The sequence below is a fragment of the Salmo salar genome, chromosome ssa02, assembly GCF_905237065.1.
Source record: "Salmo salar chromosome ssa02, Ssal_v3.1, whole genome shotgun sequence".
In the NCBI taxonomy this organism is placed as follows: Eukaryota; Metazoa; Chordata; class Actinopteri; order Salmoniformes; family Salmonidae; genus Salmo; species Salmo salar.
The window spans coordinates 52,333,813-52,361,209 of NC_059443.1; the positions used below are offsets into that span (position 1 = coordinate 52,333,813).

At 43.1% G+C, this 27,397-nt stretch overlaps 2 protein-coding genes and 1 pseudogene across 3 annotated transcripts; 2 read left to right on the forward strand and 1 right to left on the reverse strand.

Annotated features, from left to right (window-relative positions):
- The first annotated feature begins 2,020 nt into the window (after positions 1–2,020).
- On the forward strand, positions 2,021–5,673 carry btbd3a (BTB (POZ) domain containing 3a). Of its 2 annotated transcripts, XM_014172953.2 has the most exons (5): positions 2,021–2,334; positions 2,527–2,779; positions 2,977–3,067; positions 3,383–3,501; positions 3,716–5,673. In XM_014172953.2, the coding sequence occupies exons 2-5, from the start codon at positions 2,631–2,633 to the stop codon at positions 4,746–4,748; spliced, it is 1,392 nt and encodes a 463-aa protein (XP_014028428.1). In that variant the 5' UTR covers positions 2,021–2,334; positions 2,527–2,630; the 3' UTR covers positions 4,749–5,673. The 2 variants fall into 2 exon arrangements, with proteins under 2 accessions (XP_014028428.1, XP_014028424.1); XM_014172949.2 differs by having other exon boundaries at positions 2,021–2,779.
- Positions 5,674–5,781: 108 nt separating this feature from the next.
- On the reverse strand, positions 5,782–13,205 carry LOC106586101 (ESF1 homolog; annotated as a pseudogene).
- Positions 13,206–16,572: 3,367 nt separating this feature from the next.
- ndufaf5 (NADH:ubiquinone oxidoreductase complex assembly factor 5) lies at positions 16,573–27,053 on the forward strand. Its single transcript, XM_014172942.2, has 11 exons — positions 16,573–17,129; positions 17,231–17,271; positions 17,408–17,471; positions 17,898–17,945; positions 18,148–18,251; positions 18,380–18,419; positions 18,609–18,806; positions 18,966–19,026; positions 19,188–19,271; positions 26,416–26,498; positions 26,595–27,053. The coding sequence occupies exons 1-11, from the start codon at positions 16,803–16,805 to the stop codon at positions 26,679–26,681; spliced, it is 1,137 nt and encodes a 378-aa protein (XP_014028417.1). The 5' UTR covers positions 16,573–16,802; the 3' UTR covers positions 26,682–27,053.
- The last annotated feature ends 344 nt before the right edge of the window (positions 27,054–27,397 follow it).

Consider the following 27,397-nt stretch of genomic DNA (forward strand, 5'->3'; position numbering starts at 1 on the left):
GAGAACAAGTTCTCATTTGCAACTGCGACTTGGCCAAGATAAAGCATAGCAATTCAACACATAAAAGAACACAGAGTTACACATGGAATAAACAAAACATACAGTCAATAATACAGTAGAACAAAAGAAAACAAAAAGTCTATATACAGTGAGTGCAAATGAGGTAAGTTAAGGCAATAAATAGGCCATGGTGGCAAAGTAATTACAATATAGCAATTAAACACTGGAATGGTAGATGTGCAGAAGATGAATGTGCAAGTAGAGATACTGGGGTGCAAAGGAGCAAGATAAATAAATAAATACAGTATGGGGATGAGGTAGATAGATGGGCTGTTTACAGATGGGCTATGTACAGGTGCAGTGATCTGTGAGCTGCTCTGACACTTCCAGTCATTGGCACCAGAGAACTGGAAGGAAAGACGACCAAAGGAAGAACTGGCTTTGGGGGTGACCAGTGAGATATACCTGCTGGAGCGCGTCCTACGAGTGGGTGCTGCTATGGTGACCAGTGAGCTGAGATAAGGCGGGGCTTTACGTAGCAGAGACTTGTAGATAACCTGTAGCCAGTGGGTTTGGCGACGAGTATGAAGCGAGGGCCAACCAACGAGAGCGTACAGATCGCAATGGTGGGTAGTGTATGGGGCTTTGGTGACAAAACGGATGGCACTGTGATAGACTGCATCCAGTTTGTTGAGTAGAGTGTTGGAGGCTATTTTATAGATGACATCACCGAAGTCGAGGATCTGTAGGATGGTCAGTTTTACGAGGGTATGTTTGTCAGCATGAGTGAAGGATGCTTTGTTGCAATATAGGAAGCCGATTCTAGATTTAATTTTGGATTGGAGATGTTTAATGTGAATCTGGAAGGAGAGTTTACAGTCTAACCAGACACCCAGGTATTTGTGGTTGTCCACGTATTTATTCTAAGTCAGAGCCGTCCAGAGTAGTGATGCTGGACGGGCGAGCAGGTGCGGGCAGTGATCGATTGAATTGCATGCATTTAGTTTTACTTGCGTTTAAGAGCAGTTGGAGGCCACGGAAGGAGAGTTGTAGGCATTGAAGCTCGTCTGGAGGTTAGTTAACACAGTGTCCAAAGAGGGGCCAGAAGTATACAGAATGGTGTCGTCTGTGTAGAGGTGGATCAGAGAATCACCAGCAGCAAGAGCAACATCATTGATGCATACAGAGAAGAGAGTCGGCCCGAGAATTGAACCCTGTGGCACACCCATAGAGACTGCCAGAGGTCCGGACAACAGGTCCCCTAAGAAGTGAGTATAAGCAATCACCACTGAAAAATGTGGGTATATGGCTTTAGGGCTCCCGAGTCTAAGGCACTGCATCTCAGTGCTAGAGGCATCACTACAGACCCTGGTTCGATTCCAGGCTATATCACAACCGGCCGTGATTGGGAGTCCCATAGGGCAGCTCACAATTGGCCCAGCGTCGTCCGTTTTAGGGTCTGGTCAGGGTAGGTCGTCATTGTAAATAAGAATTTGTTCTTAACTGACTTGCCTAGTTAAATAAAGGTTAAATAAAAAATAAATATATACCTGCGTATACCCTCCAATTGATGGGTGCGCTGGTATTACGGTGTCCTTTAAGAATCTCGAACCTGTCACAAACTGAAGGCCTATAGGTTCGCCATTGCACATGTCTATAATAGATATAAAGGCTTTTAAGATATTCATGTTTCAAGAAAGGAGTGTATATATTGGGCCTGGCGAAATTATGAGGCATCACTGTCCGAGACCAAATGTATCCGACACCGAGACAGTCAATATGTGGTCTCGAGACTGAGTACTACGACACTGGGCAGAGGCAGTATAAACACTCACATACACTGTCACATTTATTTTGAAATAACTTCAATACCTACACAAATATATTTCAGTGACAATCAGCTTGAATATTTTTCTTCTTTATCAATGTCACAAAAATTAACAATAGTTTGGAAAGGATTCATGTTCAGCATTCTACAAAGAAAAAAACTGGAGTACAGCCCTCCTTCACCCGTAGTGTGGTGGTATGAACTTGTATGACACCTAAACAGTAGTGCCTGGCAGATGTGTATTGTGTACACTAGAGTTGTGTGTAGCAAGCTAGCTAGCTAGCTACTTGGATGTGGAAAGGTTTCATACAATCGTCGGGCGCTCACTTTACGATTGGTGATAGGTACTAGACGTCAAAATGCGACAGTTAAGAGGATAACTAGCCACCTTTCCCGGTTTTGCCAAATTCAACAAACAAGCGTTCATTAGCCACTTCCTGTATCACATCTGTCCGGTTTTGACCGCAGTCCAGCACAGTTAGCTAGCGTTAGCAAACTGGCTACAGGTAGCTATCTAGCTAATACGTCTAAAATTAAGCGAGGATTTAAACTACTTCGATTCTAGAATATAGCTAGATGTTTGTCCGTGTGTATTTTTGCATGTATTGTAAGACTACCTTGCGTAGCTAGCGAACTATTTAACGCTAGCTAACGTTCGAACGTTGTTGCAGTGGCTAGCTTTTTTTTGTCCTTTCCAGTGTCGGCCACGATCGTCACATAAAGGCAATTTAAAAGATTGCCCCCAACAATCGCAGCCTCATCCTGCCATGAGATCACCCTAACAAGAAATAGTGGGGTGAAGATGGCTGCAGAGCTCTTTCCCACCAAGAAGCTGGGCCCAGCATCCTCAACCACCACAGCTGTGCAACAATACCAGCAGCAGAACCGGAATAACAACAACACCATTCCCAGCTGCAACTGGCAAGGGCTCTATCCTACCATCCGAGAGAGGTAGGTGACCCTAGTAAGCAGTAGTTAAACTGGGAATCTAACGCCTTTTGAGGAGAGACGATGTGTACATTTAATACCTTTAAAATGGCCAAAGAAAACCAATTTCTTGGGTCTACCAGCTCATACATGCAGATACTGAAGTCTGAACGTGATGCCATCGACACTGTTTGCTAATCATATGACTCATGCTTTCACAGGAATTCAGTCATGTTCAACAATGAGTTGATGGCAGATGTTCACTTTGTCGTTGGCCCCCCAGGAGGGACTCAGCAAGTACCTGGCCACAAGGTAATCAGTCACCTTTAAACCTGTCCAACGTATGTGAGTAATTAACTGAGCAAGACCAAACAAAACATGTACAGACAGATTTATCTGTTGCGTCTGCTAAATGACCAACATGTAAAATAAAATGATATTTCTCCACACCAGCCTCTTTATGCTAAATCCTTTTGCAAATCTCTACATTTATTACATAATTCATGTGTAAATGTATATTCTCTCCACCTTCTGTCCCTTATCCATCCTCCCACCATAACTTGCTCCCTTTTCTTTGCTCCTCTTCTTTTTCTCATGTGACTCCCTATCTTCCATGTTGTCCCTCAGTATGTGCTGGCTGTGGGGAGTTCTGTGTTCCACGCCATGTTTTACGGTGAACTGGCAGAGGACAAGGAAGAGATCCGTATCCCTGATGTGGAGCCTCCCTCGTTCCTAGCCATGCTGAAGTAAGTGGCTGGCGCCTCCTGACGTCTCATTAGATGCAGTCCCAGTGTTCATTGTACATTTCAGAATGTCGTATTCAGGTTAGAATGTCTTCCTTTGAATAGTCAGCAGACAATGCAAGGGCATGTGAAATGATAAAGTTAGCCTTCCCATAAATGAGAAGTTGGAGTGACCTTGTCGAGCCTTCATCTGACTCTCCCCACTCTGGTCTGGCAGGTACATCTACTGCGACGAGATCGACTTGTGTGCCGACACGGTCCTGGCTACGCTCTACGCCGCCAAGAAGTACATTGTGCCCCACCTGGCTCGGGCCTGCGTCAACTTCCTGGAGACGAGCCTGAGCGCCAAGAACGCTTGCGTGCTGCTATCCCAGAGCTGCCTGTTTGAGGAGCCCGACTTAATGCAGCGCTGCTGGGAGGTGATCGACGCTCAAGCCGAGCTGGCGCTGCGCTCCGAGGGCTTCACAGACATTGACTCGGTGACCCTGGAGAGTATCCTGCGCCGCGAGACGCTCAACGCCAAGGAGATGGTGGTGTTCGAGGCGGCATTGAGCTGGGCCGAGGCCGAATGCCAGCGCCAGGACCTGACGCCCACCATTGAGAACAAACGGCTGGCGCTGGGCAAGGCCATCTACCTGATCCGCATCCCCACCATGACGTTGGATGACTTCGCCAACGGTGCGGCACAGTCGGGCGTGCTGACGCTCAACGAGACCAACGACATCTTCCTGTGGTACACGGCCGCCAAGAAGCCTGAGCTGCTGTTCGCCAGCAAGCCGCGCAAGGGCCTGGCGCCACAGCGTTGCCACCGCTTCCAGTCGTGCGCCTACCGGAGCAACCAGTGGCGCTACCGGGGCCGTTGCGACAGCATCCAGTTCGCCGTGGACAAGCGAGTGTTCATCGCCGGCTTCGGCCTGTACGGCTCCAGCTGTGGCTCAGCAGAGTACAGCGCCAAGATTGAACTCAAGAGGCAGGGCGTGCCGCTGGGCCAGAGCCTCATCAAGTACTTTTCGGACGGCTCCAGCAGCACATTCCCAGTGTGGTTTGAATACCCTGTGCAGATCGAGCCCGAAACATTCTACACGGCCAGCGTAGTGCTGGACGGCAACGAGCTCAGCTACTTTGGCCAGGAGGGCATGACTGAGGTGCAGTGTGGCAAGGTCACCTTTCAGTTCCAGTGCTCTTCAGACAGCACCAACGGGACAGGTGTGCAGGGGGGGCAAATCCCTGAGCTCATCTTTTACGCTTGAGGTGTCGAACGTGAGGGAAATGTAACACTCCTTTTCGGTCACAGTAAATGCACCCCTCCGGATGTTCAGAAAGCATCATCTCTTAACTATGGCTTTAAAGGTGTACCTGGTTTGGAGAAGGAAAAAAAAACACATTTATTGTGGTGGTAATTTAGTTCAATATTCAATTGCCTTATGAGTATGTCGGACCTAGTGTAGGACCGGGTTGAAGTGACCAAATATTTTCTTATTTTAAATGAAGGATAGGCATTTGTTCACATTTAACGGTTTACTCATTTGTTTGACTGTTTATGAAGCACAGTTCTCATTTAACAACATTATTAGTATGTTGTAGGTAGCTTTTTTTTAGTTTTTACTTCAAACATTCCTGTAATTTTTTTAAGGAAAACACTACTTCAATATAAGGTATTTCAACCTGTGCAAAAATCGACGTTGATGTAGAGGATACTTGGGGTATAATGAAATATTTTTGTACTTTGTAACTTGATAAATAGTTTCAACATTTTTGATGGTGCAATTTCTAAGATTTTGTATTGTTAACTAATTTTGTGTTGCTAATATTGTTACCTCTCAAAGTTTCCCCTTGGGTTTTCTGTGAGATTAATAAACTGAGAATAGACATCAAACGGAAATGTAAACCTGTGCTGAGGTTTAAGATACTTGAGTATGTTGCTGTCTCAGTGTAGGCCCTTGTATGTATGTGTGTATATATATAGCTATCTTTTGTTTGCACTACTATTGGTCCTTTTTTCAAATGGGACAGCCTTTTTGTATCTTGCTTCCTTGTATACACTTTATTTTTGACCTTGTTTTCTCTGAAAATCAGTATGAAGTGTTGCTGTGCTGTGAGCTTGACATTGTCAATGGACCTATGAATGTGTACTGTTGTTGCATATCAAAAATAAAATGAACCAGTTCTGTAAAATTGTGTGAAGTGTCTTTTAGTATATAAGTATTTTAAAGGGCTCAGACTGGGGCTATAGAGCAGGTTTGTATAATTTAGAGCAAGAGTAAAAAATACTATTCAGAGATCCATCAAACCAACATTTACTGTTGGCAGTCCCCCAGAACATGTTTTATACAAGTGTCTCACTGTTAATTAGCATATTACACATTCAAATACAAAATATTCTAACTTTATCTTCAACTTCGTGTTCCTGATTAGGCCTCTTGTAGAGTGATAGTTCAAAATAAAAGTGGGCAAGGCTTGTCTCAGGCCTCACACACACCAACAGTCTCTTCATCACAAAGAGATAGTGTAGCGTAAGGCTGCTGCACATAGCTGCTGGTTAACAGCAGTCCATAGCTTTTCACCCAGAAACGTAGTCCCCAATAGTCCAGTTAGAAAGGCCTACATTGTCATCTGTTTCTGTCGTGCTTGAAACTGCTCTGTTTTGTTCTTAATAGACTTGATGAGCATGGACAGTCCGGGGTCCATTTTCTTGGTGGGTTCAGCCACCGCCTGGCCACTGGCAATTGTTTCCTGTTTCTTTGCTCCCACTACCTGTGTGGGCGGGGCCTGTGAGCTCCTGAGCGCCTTGTCCTGGTCGCGCTGGCGCTCCTCCCTGAGACGCTGCTTCTCGACCTGGATGCTCTGGGTGGCCTTGGTCTTCTTGTAGCCCGGGTCAGACGGGTCTAAGTTGTAGAGGTGGGAGGTAAACATGGCCTGGAAACGAGGGTCCTTCACATCCACCTGTCAGTCAGAGAGAAGGGATGGGGGGGTGTTAAGATGTCATTGAAGTCTACAAAAAAGCCTTGACCGTAAAACAAATTGTGCCACAGAAAAATGGTCCTTAAAGTTAATGAACTTTGGCAAAGTTGTACATGTACCAATTCCACCTTATTCCAGGTAATTTAACCTAAATCTCATATCAATGAGTGTATTCATGAAGCTTCTGATTTGAGACTTTTACGAAATTATTAATTGATGTCAATGGGAAACGATGGTAGGAAACAAGTCAAAATACAAGCTATTTCTTTGCCATGAAAAGAAATCAGAAGGTTGCTCTGACCTGGAAGTCGTCCTCCTCCAGACTCGTGTTGTCCTTCTTCAAAAGCTTCTTCCTCTTCTTTTTGCTCAGATTCTGCTCCTCTACGATCTTGTCGTAGTTGAAGTGTTTGTGCTTGTCGTCGTCCTCGTCGTCCATGAGCAGGGCCATCTCAGCCTGTGGGTTAATGGAGAAATAAAATGGGTTACTTTTGATTAGCTTACTCACAAACCGTGTCAAGACATCTGTTCACAAAATGTAATGTGCAGAGTTCTGAATACCAGTAACAGTATTAAGTCCATTGCATTAGTGTATAAGAATGCTTTCAACCACACGTCACTGACAACTACCTTTTGTTTCTCCAACTCCTCCTCTTCAGGTGTCCTCTCCTCCACCTTTATGTTTTTCTTGCTCTTTGCTTTCTTTTTCAGATCTGGGAGACGAGGGAAAAAACAAGTCATGGTCAAATCATTCATAAAAGCATATTGTGATACGTTTTACCGGTGCACTTGAGTAAATGTGGCAACTGATTGAGTATGATTCACGACACAACTCACCCGTAGAACCAAGTTCATCAGCAAAGAATGGGTCAAAGTCAACGTCTGGAGGAAGCGCATCGTCACTGAGGTCCGAATCATCTGATTCCTGAAGGAAAGAAAAGTCTGTCACTCTCCAATACAGTGTGTGTGAGACATTTAACAACAATCTTTAATCTAGTGATCTCACCTGCTTTCCTTTGGTCTTCTTCTGCTTTTTCTTGTCCTTCTTCTTCTCAATGAACTCTTCCCAGGGTGTCAGCTTGTCCTTTCCTTCTAGCTTCTTCTTCACCAACTGTTCAGTTGTCTCCTTCAGTCCTGAGGTGAGGAAGATGGTGTAATTATGAGGCTGCTTAGTGGTTGGTTGTGCCAACTAAATGCAATTTGTACTGACAAGAGTCAAAGTCACACTATCCGACAGAAGGAAAAAGTCGTTCTGACATATGGGGGAAAAGTCGCACTGACATAATGAAAAGTTGCACTACTAACAATGAAAAAGTCAATCTGACACAGGGAAAAAACTTTTTTTGGCCCTACCTGGCACCCATGTGATCTCCATCTCCATGCCCTTGTCCTCCTCCTTCTTGTCTTTCTCCTGGATGCTCTTCAGCATCTCTCTATCTGCTTGCCGCTGCTCTGCTTCCCTTTCCTGGCCTTCTTCTCCACCTCCTTGCTGGCCTCTTCAGGCTGTTTAACTAGGTGACCAAAGGAGAAATAAACGTCAATGCAACAAACATTTGCAATACACATAAAAACAAGTTAAATAACATCTCTCCTTTAAATTACAGTAATAGTGATTTTCCCCAGTGGCAATAATCTACCAGCACAAAGAATAATAACCTTAAAGTGAGCTTTTGTTCTTCAGGTATACAGCTAGACAGGTATTCCATAAAAGCAAATCAAAATCACTTCAAGTGTTGTTTTCTTCTTACCCTCTGGAAGCTCCTCTTCCTTCTCCACTCCATCCTCATCGTCTTCGCTGGAGGAGGCCAGGTAGGCGTTAAAATCCATCTGCAGCAGCTCGTCCTTGTTGAACTTCCTGTTCATGGCAGTGACACGCTCGTGGTCCGTCTCGTCCCAGGTCAACTCCACCTGGGGTGGAAAACACACAAGTCAGAAATGTAAACAACCTGAAATAACTACAGAGTCCTTTCTCAAGTAAAGAAGATGATAGGACAAGGGGGAAATGTACGAGATCCCCAAATTCTGCAAAAAAAAGAATAATCTACTAATTTCAATCTGAACAATTCATACTTATTTTTTCTGAACAAAAATATAAAACGCAACATGTAAAGTGTTGGTCCCATGTTTCATGAGCTGAAAAAAAAAGATCCCAGAAATGTTCCATACGCACAAAAAGCTTATTTCACTAACATTTTTGGCACAAATTTGTTTACATCCTTGTTAGTGAGCATTTCTACTTTGCCAAGATAATCCATCCACCTGACAGGTGGTAAGCCTGGGACCGAACATGGAGGAATTAATGCTATGACCATAAGAGTTTATTAGACGGAGTGTGCCTAACCTTTGACGTTGCTGCTGCTGTGGAGGTGAAGAGCTCGGGGGTGTAGGCAGACAGGTCCACGTCTGTGGCCAAGTCCTTTGGCTCCTCGTCAAACGTCACATCATCAGGGATAAACCTGTTCCCACGGAAGGGAGGAGGGACCACCACAGCAGTTAGCATGGGAATATAGCATCATCCTAATGTTTAGAATGAACAAGCAGCACAGATAATGGTATGATGCTAATAAGTAGTTAGCATGTGCAATACCTTGATGTACGATGATATACTGGTAATATATTAAGCAAGGATGAGATTCATGCTATTATTTTATTCTATGTATTGATAAGATGCTGTGTACATCCACCTCTCTTTTGAGGACAGCTCCATTACCATGCTTTACGTTATCAAGTTATACAGTACATTCTATTACACTTTAATTGAACACATTTTCCTCCAGTGCACACTTCACTATAAACAAGTGTCTGTCTTCCTCACCGGAGGTCCAGGATGGAGCAGCTGCTCTCGTACTCAAAACTGTCACACTCCTGGTAGATTTTAGCGGCTGTGTCGAGCGATTCGCACTCCACCACCGCATAGTAGTACTTTAGCCGCTTGAACTGGTAGTCCCGCATCTTCTCTCTGTAAATCCTAACACACACACACACACACACACACACAAATTCTCTGGTTCATTTTTGGTTGAACAATACAGGGAGGATAGGGAAGTGTTAATGGGGTGGCTAGATCATACTTCTCCTCCTCTGTGTCTTTGTCCGGATTCTCCGGCAGGGCCATCAGCTCCAGGGGACCCTGGGTCTGTTCCTGCTGAACCCGCTCCTTCCCAAACTCTGAGGGGTAGATCTAAACAAACACACAGTGTTAAACATACACAACATCTGTGACTTGGTCTGGTGTCACAGTGTCACATCCATCATAATTGAGTGACAGCCAATAGACAAATTAATGGAACCTTACCTTGACAGAGAGCACAACCCCTCCTTTAGGCTTGAAGGAGTTAAACAGAGCCAGCAGGTCCTTGGCTTTCATCCGGTCCCGATCCATGTTACACACGGCAAGCCTTTGGGTTACCTGTTGTAGAAAAAAAACGACAACATTGGAACATGCAATTTCTTATGTCATTTTAGATGATGAAAGGAAATGAGTAGAAGAAGCCCCTCTGGACAATTGAGACACAGCCTTAGACCTCAACTCCTCTCACCGCGGCGCGTCCTTGCACAGCTCGCCCCAGTCGTGCTGGATCTCCTCTTCCTCACGTTTCAAGATGGCCTCCACGTCATCATCGTCGTCGTCCTCGTCTGAGCTGGTCTCCACATTGCCTTTCCCCCTGGCCAGATCTGGCCCGCTGCCGTCACTGTCCTCGTCTAACTCTGAACCGGACTCGTCCTCGGAGCCGCTCTCCATGTCACTCTCTACATCTGCTTCATCTTCGTCATCATCTTCGTCATCCTCACTGCCGTCTGAGATGCTGGCCGCCTGGTCCACATTGTCCCCCTCAACGTGAGGCACCTTGTCATCTTCCTCTTCGTCACCTGTAAAAACAGCATGTATTGATGGCAGCAACAAACTTCAAAACAATGCATAGATTGTATGAGCATACACTACAGTTGTGGCCAAAAGTTTTGACAATGACACAAATATTAATTTTCAAAGTCTGCTGCCTGAGTTTGTATGATGGCAATTTGCATATACTCCAGAATGTTATGAAGAGTTATCAGATGAATTGCAATTAATTGCAAAGTCCCTCTTTGCCATGCAAGTGAACTGAATCCCCCAAAAACTTTTCCACTGCATTTCAGCCCTGCCACAAATGGACCAGTTGACATCAGGTCAGTGATTCTCTCGTTAACACAGGTGTGAGTGTTGACGAGGACAAGGCTGGAGACCACTCTGTCATGCTGATTGAGTTCGAATAACAGACTGGAAGCTTCAAAAGGAGGGTGGTGCTTGGAATCATTGTTCTTCCTCTGTCAATCATGGTTACCTGCAAGGAAACACGTGCCGTCATCATTGCTTTGCACAAAAAGGGCTTCACAGGCAAGGATATTGCTGCCAGTAAGATTGTACCTAAATCAACCATTTATCGGATCATCAAGAACTTCAAGGAGAGCGGTTCAATTGTTGTGAAGAAGGCTTCAGGGCGCCCAAGAAAGTCCTGCGAGCGCCAGGACCGTCTCCTAAAGTTGATTCAGCTGCGGGATCGGGGCACCACCAGAACAGAGCTTGCTCAGGAATGGCAGCAGGCAGGTAGGTGTGAGTGCATCTTTTTTTATATACATTAGCAACAATTTCTGAAAACCTGTTTTCACTTTGTCATTATGGGGAATTTTGTGTAGATTGATGAGGAATGTGGAAAAAGGGAAGGGGTGTGAATACTTTCCGAATGCACTGTATAAAGTCTCCACTTGGCTGCAGCAGCAGCAGCTTTGCTAGGACTGAGCAAGGGAAAACCATCCTCATCTCTAGAGCTATATCTTTATGCATGTCGTCAATCCAACTCATCGCCCAATGTTAATACATTTGTTTGTACTGACTACGCACACTCACAGGACTAGACATACTCACACTCCCACACACATACTTTATTTGCTCACACAAACATAACACGCACACACATTCATACTGACTCGCATACAATCATCATATACGCTGCTGCTGCTGCTACTCTGTTTGTCATATATCCTGATGCCTAGTCCCCTTATACCTATACATAGACCCTTTTCTAGTACACGACACATTGATGTCACGGACATATGCGCGTGGCAGTTACAAAACCATCGCCATCTACGCCCATTCAACATAGCTTAGATTAACGTATATAACTTTTTGGGGTTCTCATACTCTTACAATGATGTTTTGATTATTGCATGAACAGTCACTAAGATTATATTTGGTTGTGATCTTTGCAAAATAACTATTTGGGATGCAGCAGTTGTTAGCTAGAATGCTAACGCTCATTGATATAGGCTGTAGCAACAGCTAGCCAAAGAGCCATTTTTCCTGGTTGAAGTGCTTTTTTTAAAAGAAAATGCAGTTGATTTGCGATGACACAAACATTATATTAAGCAGGACGTTCATACGAGCCTTACAATCCAAAAGTAGTGTGAAGAGGTTTTCAATTACAATCCAAAAGTAGTGTAAAATGCACTCATAAGCAACATGTACATCGTTTTTTTTGCCGGTGTTCTATAAGAATTCCCCCTTGTTCTGCCACCAACTTGCGCGCATCGCCCTCCTGCGGCAATGTTTGTAAACACAGAAAGGGGTCTATCTACCCCTGCACATTGTAAATATGGTATTGGCACTTACCCTGTAATACAGCTTACTTACTTTCTTGTACTCTTCTTATTTCTTGTGTGCTTTTGTTCTACTTTACTTTATAGTGCTACTGATATGAATTACTGCATTGTTGGGAAAGAGCTGTCAAAGGCATTTCACTGTACTTGTGCACGTGACAATAAAGCTTGAAACATTTGTTTTTAAAGCATTTTCTTTAGCAGGGGCCCTGAGGTGTAATTGATGTTATGGGTCATAAGGTCATACAATAAGGTCCCCTCTTCTACTTACCCTCCTCACAGAGTCTGACTCCTCTAATAGGCTGGTCTCCTTTAGGTCCACTCTTTACGGACTGTGAATCTTTTCCTTTCTTCAGAGGCTTTTTGGGCTTCCACTGCCTTATCCTCTCCCTCCCCAGTGTCCAACTTTGCTTTTGTCTTCTTTTTCTTCTCTTTATCCTTTCCATCCTCCTTTTCCTCCTCAGAGTCAGAGAGATTGTAGAAACGTTTCAGGTCCTCGGAGGAGGTGTGGTTGACGGGTCGGCCGCGTTTGTCGACCGTGTACTTGAGCTTGAAGCGATCGTCGTGGAACATCGACTGGAAGCGCTTGTCAATCTTGATTTTGTGCTCTTTCTCTGGCATTTCCCAGAAGCGTGGGTCCTTTTTCACTTTTTGGAAGCGGTCATCGCCGCTTTGGCCCTTTTTGGAAGCCATGATGACTAAGTCGTCGTATCTGTAAAGAGGACAGACAGTTTGTCAATGGAAGTTATTAGATAACATGGAAGGTAATGTTGCACAAGATCAGAGATTAAGAAAGAAAACAATGAGTTATTATCCTTTCTACATACACACTACTCTCTTACTTACTAATACAATCATACTTGTCGTAACAACCAAGAACAGCCTACCTCACATGTAAGCTTATGAGAGCAATTATTGTGCTCAGTACTCAATTCTGATAATGCAGATCTATTGATGTCCAAACTGAACTGAATAGAAGTATTCAATACTGCAGATCAGAAGCTAGTAATGCAGCCTACCGCTATTTACTTTTGAAGCGCATAAATGTAACATCTCTGGCGAGCTACTCTAACTATACTAAGAGATGGTCTATTGATATCCACCAAAAAAAATATGAAAGTAACTAGCTAGGGACAATTCCATGGTAACGGAATTATGCGTAGTCTCCTATTTTTCCCTTTAAAGTGTATGCTAAACAAGAAACATTGATTTCAAAGCATAAACTATGCACAATGATTACTTTGAACAATTTACACAATAAAAAATTAAAACATTTACTGAAAACATTTTGCAGATGCAAAGTTTGGTAACAGAATTACAGTAAAATCTTCCTCCGTTTTATTCTGTTACCAAACTTTGAATCAACACAGTTGTTCTTGTAAAATGTTCAGTGGAAATTATTAAAAGTTGACCTTGTGCACAGAGTTATATGATTTGTTCAACTTTTAAAATCAAATGGTTGTTGTTTGGGATACATTTTGAGGTGAAAAATGTATACCAAAGTCTCAACGTAATTCCTTTACCATGGAATTGCTCCTAGGTCACTGTTAAACTCAAGCCACAGAGGGCTGAGCGTCTGCTGGTTTTCGCACCTCCCTGTACTTGATTGATGAATTAAGGTAATTGATTAGTAAAGAACATTGGCAAAAACCATCAGACCCTAGATTAGATGAGTTTATTAGTCACGTGCACAGGGTCTCAGATGTAATTGCAGGGTACAGTGAAATTCTTAAGCTCCAACAGTGTAGGTCGAGAAGGGAATGAAATAATAAAAGTAATAAACACATATTTAAAACTTTAACAATGATTGGCCCACCATAGAATGAGTTTGACACCCCCATAGAGATAGAGGACTCATCTTTGTATCTGTGCCACTATATAGGGTGTTCACCCATAAAATTATTTATTCAATCAAAGTTTATATAAGTGTCCATTCAACAGAAAATTAAGTCAGAAAAACAAGTCATGTTTCTACCATATATGGTTCAAAAGTTACCGATTTTTCTCAGAGAATTTAGCATGTTATCACAGGTATGATCAAAAAGTGGTCACTGCTCAATAGAACTCTGTGGCGCTGCGCCGTGGCAGAACGGCGCTAACGTCGAACGTCAACTGACAAGCTAACTAGTGGCTGCAGGTTGGTGAGTGTAAACATGGGCTTTTTAAAAACTAAGTAGGGACTAAATGTATTTATTTACAAAGCTAGAAGACTGAATCCACCCTCCACAACAACAATCTGTCCCTGTTTTCAATGTGTATTTCTGAGTCTTTCCCTTTAATTCGCCATAGAAACAGCCCCTCTCAACATAGAGATCACGGTTATAGACAATGAAAGCCAAGGATCTGGAGGAGAAAATGTGTCAAGTTGATTTTGATTTGTCCAACCAGTGGAAATACCTGCAAATAGTACCACCTCACAACACCAAATATGGAAGAGATACAACTAAGCATGGCACAGTCTAAACTAGCAACGGTCACAGCAAATTAACGTTCTTATTTGATCAACACAAGTATATTAAGGTTACAATATTGTAGCAAACAATCTAATCAAATGTTATTTGTCACATGCGCCAAATACAACAGGTGTAGACCTTACAGTGAAATGCTTACAAGCCTTTAACCAACAATGCGGTTAAGAACAATAAGTGTAAAAGTATTTACTATAATAAACTGTAAAGAGCAACAATAAAATAACAGCAGCAGGTCTATATACAGGGACAACCGGTACAGAGTCAATGTGCGGGGGCGTAGGTTAGTCGAGGTAATTGAGAGAATATGTACATGTAGGTAGAGGTAAAGTGACTATGCATACATAATAAATGGGGGTAAGGGGGACAATGCAAATAGTCCGGGTAGCCATTTGGTTAGCTGTTCAGGAGTCTTATGGCTTGGGGGGCAGAAGCTGTTAAGAAGCCTTTTGTACCTAGACTTGGCGCTCCAGTACCGCTTCCCGTACGGTAGCAGAGTGAAATGTCTATGACTACGATGGCTGGAGTCTGGCAATTTTTAAGGCCTTCCTCTGACACCACCTGGTACAGAGGTCCTGGATGGCAGGAAGCTTGGCCCCAGTGATGTACTGGGCCATACGCACTACCCTCTGTAGTGCCTTGCAGTCGGAGGCCGAGCAGTTGCCATAATGATTAATTTGATGTAATTTATAATGACATAGGGCAAAGAACCACATTTTGACAATTTCATAGCACCCTCTTGAATTGCCTCATTTTTCTCAACATTGTACAGCAGCAAGTGAACACCCTATATTATAGCATCTGTGACAACACCATTGTAACATGTTTTTTTTAACTAGGCTAGTCAGTTAAGAACACATTTTTATTTACAATGAAAGCCTACCTGGGAACAGTGGGTTAACTGCCTTGTTCAGGAGCACGAAAGATTTTTATCTTGTCAGCTCGGGGATTTGATCCAGCAACCTTTACAGCTACTGGCCCAATGCTCTAACCACTAAGCTACCTGCCACCCCGTTGAGGCCATCTCAACTTTAACAGTGTCCATTTTATTCTTCACGATTGGCTGATCCCTTCTGATGATCTAGTTGGACATGCCTCGAACCAGATCATCAGGAGGGATCAGCCAATGAAGTTGGAAGTCCCACCCAGTTGACTACATTAAAATGGTGGAAGCCCTCAACGGCGCTTCCCATGCTAAAAATGACCTTTTGGCCTCTATCATTCTTTATGTGCACTACAGGGACTGTAGTTACGCCACCTGCACTGAGATGCAGTGCCTTAGACCGCTGCGCCACTCGGGACAAAAGCTAATTCCTACTCTCTATTAGTCGTAGTAGGTACACTGCACCACAGTGCAATATTGCCCTGGGCGCATACTACTCTAACAAGTGAGTGTTTAATTGCATTGGTTAGCAAGCAAGCTAACACGTTAGATACATATTTTAACTATTTAAAAAAAAAAAAAACATTTTAGTCATTTAGCAGACACTCTTATCCAGAGTGACTTACGGTAGTGAATGCATACATTTCATACAATGCATTATTTATTTTTATTTTTGGATTCCCCGTGGAAATCGAACCCACAACCCTGGCGTTGCAAACACCATGCTCTACCAACTGAGCCACAGGGAAGACTACATGAGCCACAGGGAAGACTACATGAGTCAAACATGTAAACAACACTTGAGGAGGGCCATTCCAAGAGCTGCAGTTAGCATAAAGAACACAATTCAAAGTGTAAACTGAGAAATAATTGGCAGAGATAAAGCGTGGGAAAGTATTGTGGTGAATAGAGACTAACAAAAACAACTTTTCCGATGAAATTGTACCGCTATCCACGTGTTCTCCCAACATGCACCACTTTCGTGACCTTTTTCTTGTCCCACCCCTTTTTGCATACGGCAAGCCAGGCAGTACAAAACCACAATTCAGTCCATATTCTATACACCATGTATTCAAATTCAATACATACATTTACCAATATAAATGTATCATTTGAGCTTTAAAATGAAATCCGCACTATATGCATTAGCCTTTACAACAAGAAGAGGCGGTAAAACTAGTGAAGACTGAAATCCAGTTCCACATTTTCTATCAAACGAGGAAAAACAGTTCCATGTTTTATGTTTGTCCACTGTGTCGAGGTCATTCAATGTGGATGACTGGAAGAACACACCAAACATTTATTTGTTATGCAATGGTTTGCTACTTATTAGCGCGTTAGTCGGTAAACTATTTGTAAAAATGAACAATGCAATAGGTAGTCGTTTTCTCAATGGTAGTTGTGTCTGCCGGAGAGTCTTGAAAATAGGCAGCGTTAGATTGCTGGTCCCTCAACAACATGATGCAGCTCATTTGCAAAGAAATGTCATGACAGCTCATTCAACGTTTCCACCGGTGAAAGAGTTGTCTTCTAAAATTCGGTGTTCTCAATGGACTGAAATTCAGAGGCAGTTGTCAGGCAGGGCTGGAGGTACAATGAATGTATTTGACAGGACTATGAAGAGGAGACAGAAGAAATGGGCTGCATCACTACAAGACAGTGACAAATATGACTATCTGAGAGATGAGGTATACTGTAGCTGTATTTGTATGATATATTTAGTCTTGTCCTAGCGCTCTTTTATCCAAGGAAATGTATGTGTTCTGGTACTGTTCATATTCATTTGTAGGTTGGAAGCAGAGTTGCAGACAGGGTCTATGACATTGCAAGGTAAGGCAACAGAAGTTGTGATGCGTAGACAGTCTATAAAAATTGTCACATTCATGGCACTGTTGTTGAAATTAAAGTTTATATTTGTGCATGTGAGGGTGTGTATTTTGCTGACATTTTGGACTTATTTTCACAGGACATTTCCTTTGGCATTGGACATTGGCTGTGGGAAAAGTCACATTGCTGAGCATTTGCACAAGGTAGCCTTCAATGGTTGTTTATAAACAGGCGGGGAGCATTTTAAACAACAGCATTCCCCACCCGTTTCAGTATAAGGTTGGCGGCTGTAGAAATGTAACCACTCTCAAATTCATAGACAGAGCTATGCAATATATCCATGACATCAAAATTATAGTTTTAACCTTGTTTTAAGGCTATATCATGTTTGTTTACATATACTTTGTTGACAAACATAGTAAAATAAGCTTTTAAATGTTTTGGGTTCTGATGGGGTACAACAGAACAAAGCTTATGAGGCATTTATTAGCTATATTCATCGAGAATCAATGGGTACATATCATACATTTATGTCCAAAATGGATGTAGATTGCCCTTTTAAGGTAGGGAAAACATTAACTCACAAGATGTATGGCTTTCTGAATATTGAATTGTGCTTCCATTTTCAGGAAGTAGTTGAACAGCTCTTCTTAACTGACATCTCAGAAAAGTCTTTGGTAAGTTATATCCAATTATATTACTAATAGGAATTCTAATATGTAATTCTGTTAGAACACCCATAGCCTAAGTGGAATGATTGTGTTTATGAGCAGAGACCACTAACTATAGATTGATGGAATATTCTGTAAAATCAGAGGCATGTTATGGAGGGACTTCTGTTTTTTTTCTGGATGATCTAACGCTCTTCTCGCTCCTCAGAGAAACACAAGAGAAAGTGAGATCCCTACCCGCTGTGTCATGGCCGATGAAGAGTTTCTACCCTTTAAAGAAAACACATTTGATCTGGTGGTCAGCAGCTTGAGGTGATTTGGCCCTGTAGATGTTTCTGACATAATATTCGATTTGAGCCCTCCAAGTCATATTCCCCAGGGTTTTGTATGGCTTGCTTGCAATACAAAATGATCTAGTACTGTATGTTTGTCCTGTTTAGCCTACACTGGATCAATGATCTCCCTGGAGCCTTGAGACAGGTAACTGACAGCCTCATATTTTTCTTTTTTTACATCAGTGCTTTGTCTATTGCCTTTTGCTGGCTGTTTTTCCAAATGCGTTACCTTCTTATAACATCATAATTATGCATAGGATTCAGGATTACAACAATCCTGGTTCTTCAGTCTGTATCACTGTGCTGTCATTATAATCCCTTTCCCTTCCCAAAGATCAACCAGGTCCTGAAGCCGGATGGGGTGTTCATTGGGGCCATGGTGGGCGGGGAGACCCTGTATGAGCTGCGCTGCTCCCTGCAGCTGGCTGAGCTCGAGCGGGAAGGGGGGTTCTCCCCCCACGTGTCCCCCTACACGGCCGTCACAGACCTGGGCAACTTGCTGGGCCAGGCAGGCTTCAGTATGCTGACAGTGGTGAGGCCTTGGGTGTCCCTAGCCCTAGATATACAATATAGGCTAATATGAGTGTTCTATTTAATTCTGTGGATGTGAATCTAGCGATTAGCTAGAAACTATATTGATGCCGCAATATGTGTTTGAGGCAAACGATTTATTACATTTTGTTTTCTGTAGGACATTGATGAAATTCAAGTGCACTATCCTGGGATACTTGAGGTCATGAGTGACCTGCAAGGTAGGCCTACTGTATACCGCAGTTATACTTTTGTAGAACTGTGCTTTTTGTTCATACTGAGTTGTTATAGTTGAATTGTTTCTATTCATCTTCTCATAGGACAGGCAGTTAAATAATGTTTAGTGGCTGAATGCTGAGTTTTCACTGTTGTCTCACTCCAGGTATGGGGGAGAGCAACTGCGCTTGGAACAGGAAGTCCATGTTGCACAGAGACACCATTTTAGCTGCAGCTGCAATCTACCAAGGTGAGCTACATAGTAGATAAATACTTGAAATGAAACCATCTTATACTATTATCACCCATACATACTGTTCCGGGCTGGCAGCATTCTGGATCATTGCTACTCTAACTTCCGCGATGCATACAAAGCCCTCCCTCGCCCTCCTTTCGGCAAATCTGACCACGGCTCCATTTTGTTGCTCCCAGCCTATAGACAGAAACTAAAACAGGAAACGCCCGTGCTTAGGTCTGTTCGACGCTGATCCGACCAATCGGATTCCACGCTTCAAGATTGCTTCAATCACGTGGACTGGGATATGTTCCGGATAGCCTCAGACAACAACATTGATGTACAGTCTTGGCCAAAAGTTAAGAATGACACAAGTATTAATTTCCACAAAGTTTGCTGCTTCAGTGTCTTTAGATATTTTTGTCAGATGTTACTATGGAATACTGAAGTATAATTACAAGCATTTCATATGTGTCAAAGGCTTTTATTGACAATTACATGAAGTTGATGCAAAGAGTCAATATTTGCAGTGTTGACCCTTCTTTTTCAAGACCTCTGCAATCCGCCCTGGCACGCTGTCAATTAACTTCTGGGCCACATCCTGACTGTTGGCAGCCCATTCTTGCAAAATCAATGCTTGGAGTTTGTCAGAATTTGTGGGGTTTTGTTTGTCCACCCGCCTCTTGAGGATTGACCGCAAGTTCTCAATGGGATTAAGGTCAGGGGAGCTTCCTGGCCATGGACCAAAAATATCTATGTTTTGTTCCCCGAGCCACTTAGTTATCACTTTTGCCTTATGGTAAGGTGCTCCATCATGCTGGAAAAGGCATTGTTCGTCACCAAACTGTTCCTGGATGGTTGGGAGAAGTTGCTCTCGGAGGATGTGTTGGTGTTCTTTATTCATGGCTGTGTTCTTAGGCAAAATTGTGAGTGAGCCCACTCCCTTGGTTGAGAAGCAACCCCACACATGAATGGTCTCAGGATGCCTTACTGTTGGCATGACACAGGACTGATGGTAGCGCTTACCTTGTCTTCTCCGGACAAGCTTTTTTCCAGATGCCCCTAACAATCGGAAAGAGGATTCAGAGAAAATGACTTTACCCCAGTCCTCAGTAGTCCAATCCCTGTACCTTCAGCAGAATATCAGTCGGTCCATTATGTTTTTCCTGGAGAGAAGTGGCTTCTTTGCTGCCCTTCTTGACACCAGGCCATCCTCAAAGTCTTCGCCTCACTGTGTGTGCAGATGCACTCACACCTGCCTGCTGCCATTCCTGAGCAAGCTCTGTACTGGTGGTGTTCCGATCCCGCAGCTGAATCAACTTTAGGAGACGGTCCTGGCTCTTGCTGGATTTCTTGGGCGCCCAGAAGCCTTCTTCACAGCAATTGAACCGCTCTCCTTGAAGTTCTTGATGATCCGATAAATGATTGATTTAGGTGCAATCTTACTGGCAGCAATATCCTTGCCTGTGAAGCTCTTTTAGTGCAAAGCAATGATGATGGCACGTGTTTCCTTGCAGGTAATCATGTTTGACAGAGGAAGAACAATGATTCCAAGCACCACCCTCCTTTTGAAGTTTCCAGTCTGTTATTCGAACTCAATCAGCATGACAGAGTGATCTCCAGCCTTGTCCTCGTCAACATTCACACCTGTGTTAACAAGAGAATCACTGACATGATGTCAGCTGGTCCTTTTGTGGCAGGGCTGAAATGCAGTGGAAATGTTTTTTAGGGATTCAGTTAATTTGCATGGCGAAGAGGGACTTTGCAATTCATCTGATCACTCTTCATAACATTCTGGAGTATATGCAAATTGCCATCACACAAACTGAGGACAATACAGTGCCACTGACACGGCCCGCTACCAGAACCTGCGGGCTCTCCTTCACCGTGGCCAACATGAGTTAAACGTGTTAACCCTCGCAAGGCTGCAAGCCCAGACGGCATCCCTAGCCACATCCTCAGAGCATGAGCAGACCGGCTGGTGTGTTTATGGACATATTCAATCAATCCCTATCCCAGTCTGCTGTTACCACATGCTTCAAGAGGGCCATCATTGGTCCTGGACTTTGATGGGCTGCCCCCAGGTGAAGGTAGGAAACATCTCCACCCCGCTGATCCTCAACACTGGAGCCCCACAAGGATGCGTTCTCAGCCCTCTCCTGTACTCCCTGTTCACCTACGACTGCGTGGCCATGCACGCCTCCAACTCAATCAAGTTTGCAGATGACACTACAGTGGTAGGCTTGATTACCAACGACGAGACGGCCTACAGGGAGAAGGTGAGGGCCCTCGGAGTGTGGTGTCAGGAAAATAACTTCACACTCAACGTCAACAAAACAAAGGAGATGATCGTGGACTTCAGGAAACAGCAGAGGGAGCACCCCCCCACCACATCGACGGGACAGTAGGAGGCTGAAGAAATTTGGCTTGTCGCTGAAAACACTCAAACATTTACAGATGCACAATCGAGACCCTGACTAGACTCCCAGTCCCTGCCACTGAAAAACATCCCCACAGCATGATGCTGTCACTACCATGCTTCACCATAGGCATGGTGCCAGGTTTCCTCTAGACGCGACGCTTGACATTCAGGCCAAAGAGTTCAATCTTGGTTTTATCAGACCAGAGAATCTTGTTTCTCATGGTTTGAGAGTCTTTAGGTGCCTTTAGGCAAACTCCAAGTGGACTGTCATGTGCCTTTTACTGAGGAGTGGCTTCCTTCTATGCCACTCCACCAATCAGGCCTTTATGGTAGAGTGCTGCAGAGATGGTTGTCCTTCTGGAAGGTTCTCCCATCTCCACAGAGGAACTCTGGAGCTCTGTCAGAGTGACCATCGGGTTCTTGGTGGTTCCAAACTTCTTCCATTTAAGAATGATGGAGGCCAATGTGTTCTTGGACCTTCAATGCTGCAGAAATGTTTTGCTACCCTTCCCCAGATCTGTGCCTCGACACAATCCTGTCTTGGAGCTCTACGGACAATTCCTTCAACCTCATGGCTTGGTTTTTGCTCTGACATACACTGTCAACTGTGGGACCTTATATAGACAGGTGTGCCTTTCCAAATCATACCCAATCAATTGAATTTACCACAGGTGGACTCCAAGTTGTACAAACATTTAAAGGATAATCAATGGAAACAGGAGCTCAATTTTGAGTCTCATAGCAAAGGGTCTGAATAGTTATGTAAATAAGGAATTTCACTTTGTATAATGTATAAAAACCTGTTTTCACTTTGTCATTATGGGGTATTGTGTGTAGATTGGAGGATTTTTATTTTATTTTATTTAATACATTTTAGAACAAGGCTGTAATGAAACAATATATGGAAAAGGGAAGGTTTCTGAATACTTCCCGAATGCACTGATTTTAAATATATCACACACTACATGACAAAGTATGTGGACAACCCTTAAAATTAGTGCATTAGGCTATTTCAGCCACACACGTTGCTGACAGGTGTATACAATCGAGTACACAGCCATGCAATCTCCATAGACAAACATTGGCAGTAGAATGGCCCGTACTTAAGAGCTCTGACTTTCAACGTCATAGGATGCCACCTTTCCAACAAGTCAGTTCGTCACATTTCTGCCTTGCTAGAGCTGTCCCCGACAACTGTAAGTGCTGTTATTGTGAAGTGGAAACGTCTAGAAGCAACAACGGCTCAGCCATGAAGTGGTAGGCCACACAAGCTCTCACTGGGACCGCAGAGTGCATAAGCGAATTGGATTCTGGAACAGTTGAAATGCGTTCTCTGTAGTGATGAATCATGCTTCACCATCTGGCAGTCCGACAGACGAATCTGGGTTTGGCTGATCCAGGAAAACACTACCTGCCTGAATGCATAGTGCCAACTGTAAAGTTTGGTGGAGGAAGAATACTGGTCTGGGGCTGTTTTTCATGATTCGGGCTAGGCCCCTTAGTTCCAGTGAAGGGAAATCTCAACACTACAGCATACAGTGACATTCTAGACAATTCTGTCTTTCCAAATTTGTGGCAACAGTTTGGGGAAGGTCCTTTCTTGTTTCAGCATGACAATGCGAGGTCCATACAGAAATGATTTGTCGAAATCAGCATGGAAGAACTTGACTGGTCTGCACAAAGCCCTGACCTCAACCACCTTTGGGATAAATTGGAACACCAACTGCAAGCCAGGATCACCCAACATCAGTGCCCGATCTCGGTAATGCGCTTGTGGCTGAATGGAAGCAAATCCTCGCAGCAATGTTCCAACATCTAGTTTTGAATGAATGAGACTAACAGTGTGGGGCAAGAGAAGGCAATTTGATGTCACTTTGTACAAGTTTTGACTGCTTGTTATCAATTCTTTTAGTTTTTTGGTATGAGCGAATTGTTGCTGTTATTTCCAGTTTTCAATACTATTCAATTCGTAAATATGAGCGGCCTAAAGAAATCTAGTGATTTCCACATTGCATAGTGAGCTACAGTGCTATAATAGAGGAAAGGTAGTGTCAATCACTGTATTTATGTATTAACAGAAGTATGGATAGCTTAAGATACACCTTAGGCAAATACATTTAAACTCAGTTTCACAATTCCTGACATTTAATCCTTGTAAAAATTCACTGTCTTAGGTCAGTTAGGATCACCACTTTATTTTAAGAATGTGAAATGTCAGAATAATAGGAGAGAAGGATTTATTTCAGCTTTTATTTCTTTCATCACATTCCCAGTAGGTCAGAAGTTTACATGCACTCAATTAGTATTTAGTAGCATTGCCTTTAAATTGTTTAACTTGGGTCAAACGTTTCGGGTAGCCTTCCACAAGCTTCCCACAATAAGTTGGGTGAATGTTGGCCCATTCCTCCTGACAGAGCTGGTGTAACTGAGTCAGGTTAGGCCTCCTTGCTCGCACACGCTTTTTCAGTTCTGCCCACAAATTTTCTATATGATTGAGGTCAGGGCTTTGTGATGACTACTCCAATACCTTCACTTTGTTGTCCTTAAGTCATTTTGCCACAACTTTGGAAGTATGCTTGGGGTCATTGTCCATTTGGAAGACCCATTTGCGACCAAGCTGTAACTTCCTGACTGATGTCTTGAGATGTTGCCTCAATATAGCCACATAATATTCCTCCTCATGATGCCATCTATTTTGTGAAGTGCACCAGTCCGTCCTGCAGGAAAGCACCCCCACAACATGATGCTGCCACCCCCGTGCTTCACGGTTGGGATGATGTTCTTCGGCTTGCATGCATCCCCCTTTTTCCTCCAATCATAACAATGGTCATTGTGGCCAAACAGTTCTATTTTTGTTTCATCAGACCAGAGGACATTTCTCCAAAAAGTACAATATTTGTCCCCATATGCAGTTGCAAACTGTAGTCTGGCTTTTTTATGGCAGTTTTGGAGCAGTGGCTTCTTTCTTGCTGAGCTGCCTTTCAGGTTATGTCGATATAGGACTCGTTTTACTGTGGATATAGATACTTTTGTACCCGTTTTCTCCAGCATCTTCACAAGGTCCTTTGCTGTTGTGGTACCTTCAGGAGTTTGGAAATTGCTTCCAAGGATGAACCAGACTTGTGGAGGTCTACTAACTTTTTTCTGAGGTCTTGGCTGATTTCTTTTGATTTTCCCATGATGTCAAGCAAAGAGGCACTGAGTTTGAAGGTAGGCCTTGAAATGCATCCACAGGTACACCTCCAATTGACTCAAATGATGTCAATTAGCCTATCAGAAGCTTCTAAAGCCATGACATAATTCTCTGGAATTTTCCAAGCTGTTTAAATGCACAGTCAACTTAGTGTATAATCTTCTGACCCACTGGAATTGATAGTGAAATAATCTGTAAATAATTGTTGGAAAAATGAGTTTTAATGAGTGGTTGAAAAACGAGTTTTAATGACTCCAACCTAAGTGTATGTAAACTTCAACTGTGTGTGTGTGTATATATATATATATATATATGTGTGTATATGTATATATATGTGTGTAATGCCAAAGCCCTGTTTATAGATCACTTTATATAGTCGGGTCTGTTTTATTTTCTTAAATCTTAAACAAGGTAAAAAGCCTATGCTTTTTTCCATTTTCTGTAATAAAAAGTATGCCTGTGTCATACCTTCTCATACCTCAATTCGAGTCGTTGTTTAACTTAACAGCCCTTCACTGACACGGAGGTAGGCTATTTAAAGAGAGCACGGATGGGTGGAGGAATTGACCAACAAATCTATAGATATAGCAGCCAATAGCCTAATTTTGTCCGTCAAACAGGTAGGCCTCCCTCTTATTTCTTAAATAGGCTCCAACACAAAGCCCTGTTAGTGAAGTGTAAATAAAATGAAGACGTTGAAATGAATTATGCCTACTCGAATTTGCCTGCTTTCATCACCATGAGCTGTCCATTTCCGATTTAATAGTGCCCCGGCTGCTGCTTCAAATTTCAGCACCACGATGTAAGTTACTCGTACCTGGCTTATTGTGAGGTCGATAACTCTGATAAATAGGCCTACATTATGGGCAAGAAACATTCATTTTTAAAGTCAATTATCAAGCTATTAAAGTTGACCTCCGGTCCTCCTTTTATATACACCATCCCAGCAGCTATCTGTTTCTGTGCTTCTCCGAGCATGCTCTTCGTAGCCTATAGGCTATGGATTATTTGATTGAGACCGTACTAAATAGCCTGTAGGCGCACTTGATATTGCGCACCCAGCAGAGAATCAGAGCTGAGGGGTGGCATCGGGCACACATCGCTATATAGCCTAATAAGCCACTGATTCTAAAACACTGACAAATATTGACATTTCATCAATTACCCTCCCCTGGACTAGTAAAAAAAAATTACACTAAACCCTCCCCTTGACTGAAATTGAAAAAGCATGACCCTCCCCCATTTTCCTCTAGGTACCCATTCTGAAATGTTTTATCCATCCCTAAGCAGAAGTAACTCTTATCAAACTTCTGCTTTAGAGAAGTGATCACCAACTCTGGTCCTGGAAAGCTACTGGGTGTATTGTTTGCTCCAGCCCAGCACAAAACACACCTGATTCAACAAATCTCAATGAGCAGATGAATCGGGTGTGTTTAGCGCAGGCTTGGAACAAAATCATGCACAACCAGCAGCTCTCCAGTACCTGTTAACCAGCCTGACCCCTGCTTCAGATGCTGATACTGTATTTGATTGATTTCCCTCAGAGATGTATGGGAGTGAGAATCGGTCTGTTCCTGCAACATTTGAGATCCTCTACATGATTGGTTGGAAGCCTCATGACTCACAGGTGTGATCTACGCTCATATGTTTGCAAATTACATTTGCAGAAATATAATGTAAATGACAATGGTAGAGATGTTGAATTCTGTTTTGTTCTTGGCAGGCAAAACCAGCTAAAAGAGGCTCTGCGAATGTGTCTTTTGGGGACCTCTCGAAGATCGGCCAGCCATCAACTAAAGACAAGTCGTAGAAAAAAAACACCTGCAACCATTGCATAAAGAAAATTTAAAGTATGGGGTAAGTTCCCCAATGAAAGTATTGGCGAACTACTAAAGTAGATAGGTGACTGGTTCGTAAGAGATGTCCACTCAATGACATCAGTCAGATGTCACTTTTTTACTGATACTAATCAACAGATTCAGTGTAAGCCAGACAGTGATTGAGAAAGGCTACAACACTGTGTTTTAAGTGACTGATATACATGCTGTATGACATAATTAGTTTCTCACCAATTAATAGCAATTGCATACATTTCTACATTACATTTATTATTTAGTGTCTTGTGTTCCTGTCTTACCATGCTTTGTGTTCTTAAAATAAATGCAATGATATATAATCTCCACTTTGTCTGATAATGGACTGTATGTATACTGTTTACATCTGAAGGTAATGCTGTTTGTCAGAGGTGGAATTCAAAATATTAACATATTGGACTCAAATGCCAAACCCACCGCTGGTGTGCATGGTCAAAGAGCTCTATTTTCATGTCTGACCATAGCACCGCCTGGAGTTTGATCAACGGCATTGGTATTTGGACCAGCGAGCGCATCCTGACCGGTTGCATCACAGCCTGGTATGGCAACTGCTGGGCATCCGACCGTAAGGCGCTACAGAGGGTAGTGCGTACAGCCCAGTACATCACTGGGACCAAGCTTCCTGCCATCCAGGACCTATATACTAGGCAGT

Excerpts from the sequence above, each read along its gene's own strand:
- btbd3a (XM_014172949.2), top strand. The coding sequence starts at position 2,631 with ATGGCTGCAGAGCTCTTTCCCACCAAGAAGCTGGGCCCAGCATCCTCA. Across the intron at positions 3,068-3,382 it reads AGCAAGTACCTGGCCACAAG|TATGTGCTGGCTGTGGGGAG; the intron begins GTAATCAGTCAC and ends GTTGTCCCTCAG. Across the intron at positions 3,502-3,715 it reads TCGTTCCTAGCCATGCTGAA|GTACATCTACTGCGACGAGA; the intron begins GTAAGTGGCTGG and ends CTGGTCTGGCAG.
- ndufaf5 (XM_014172942.2), top strand. The coding sequence starts at position 16,803 with ATGAACAATGCAATAGGTAGTCGTTTTCTCAATGGTAGTTGTGTCTGC. Across the intron at positions 17,472-17,897 it reads TTGCTGAGCATTTGCACAAG|GAAGTAGTTGAACAGCTCTT; the intron begins GTAGCCTTCAAT and ends TTCCATTTTCAG. Across the intron at positions 19,027-19,187 it reads GGTCATGAGTGACCTGCAAG|GTATGGGGGAGAGCAACTGC; the intron begins GTAGGCCTACTG and ends GTCTCACTCCAG.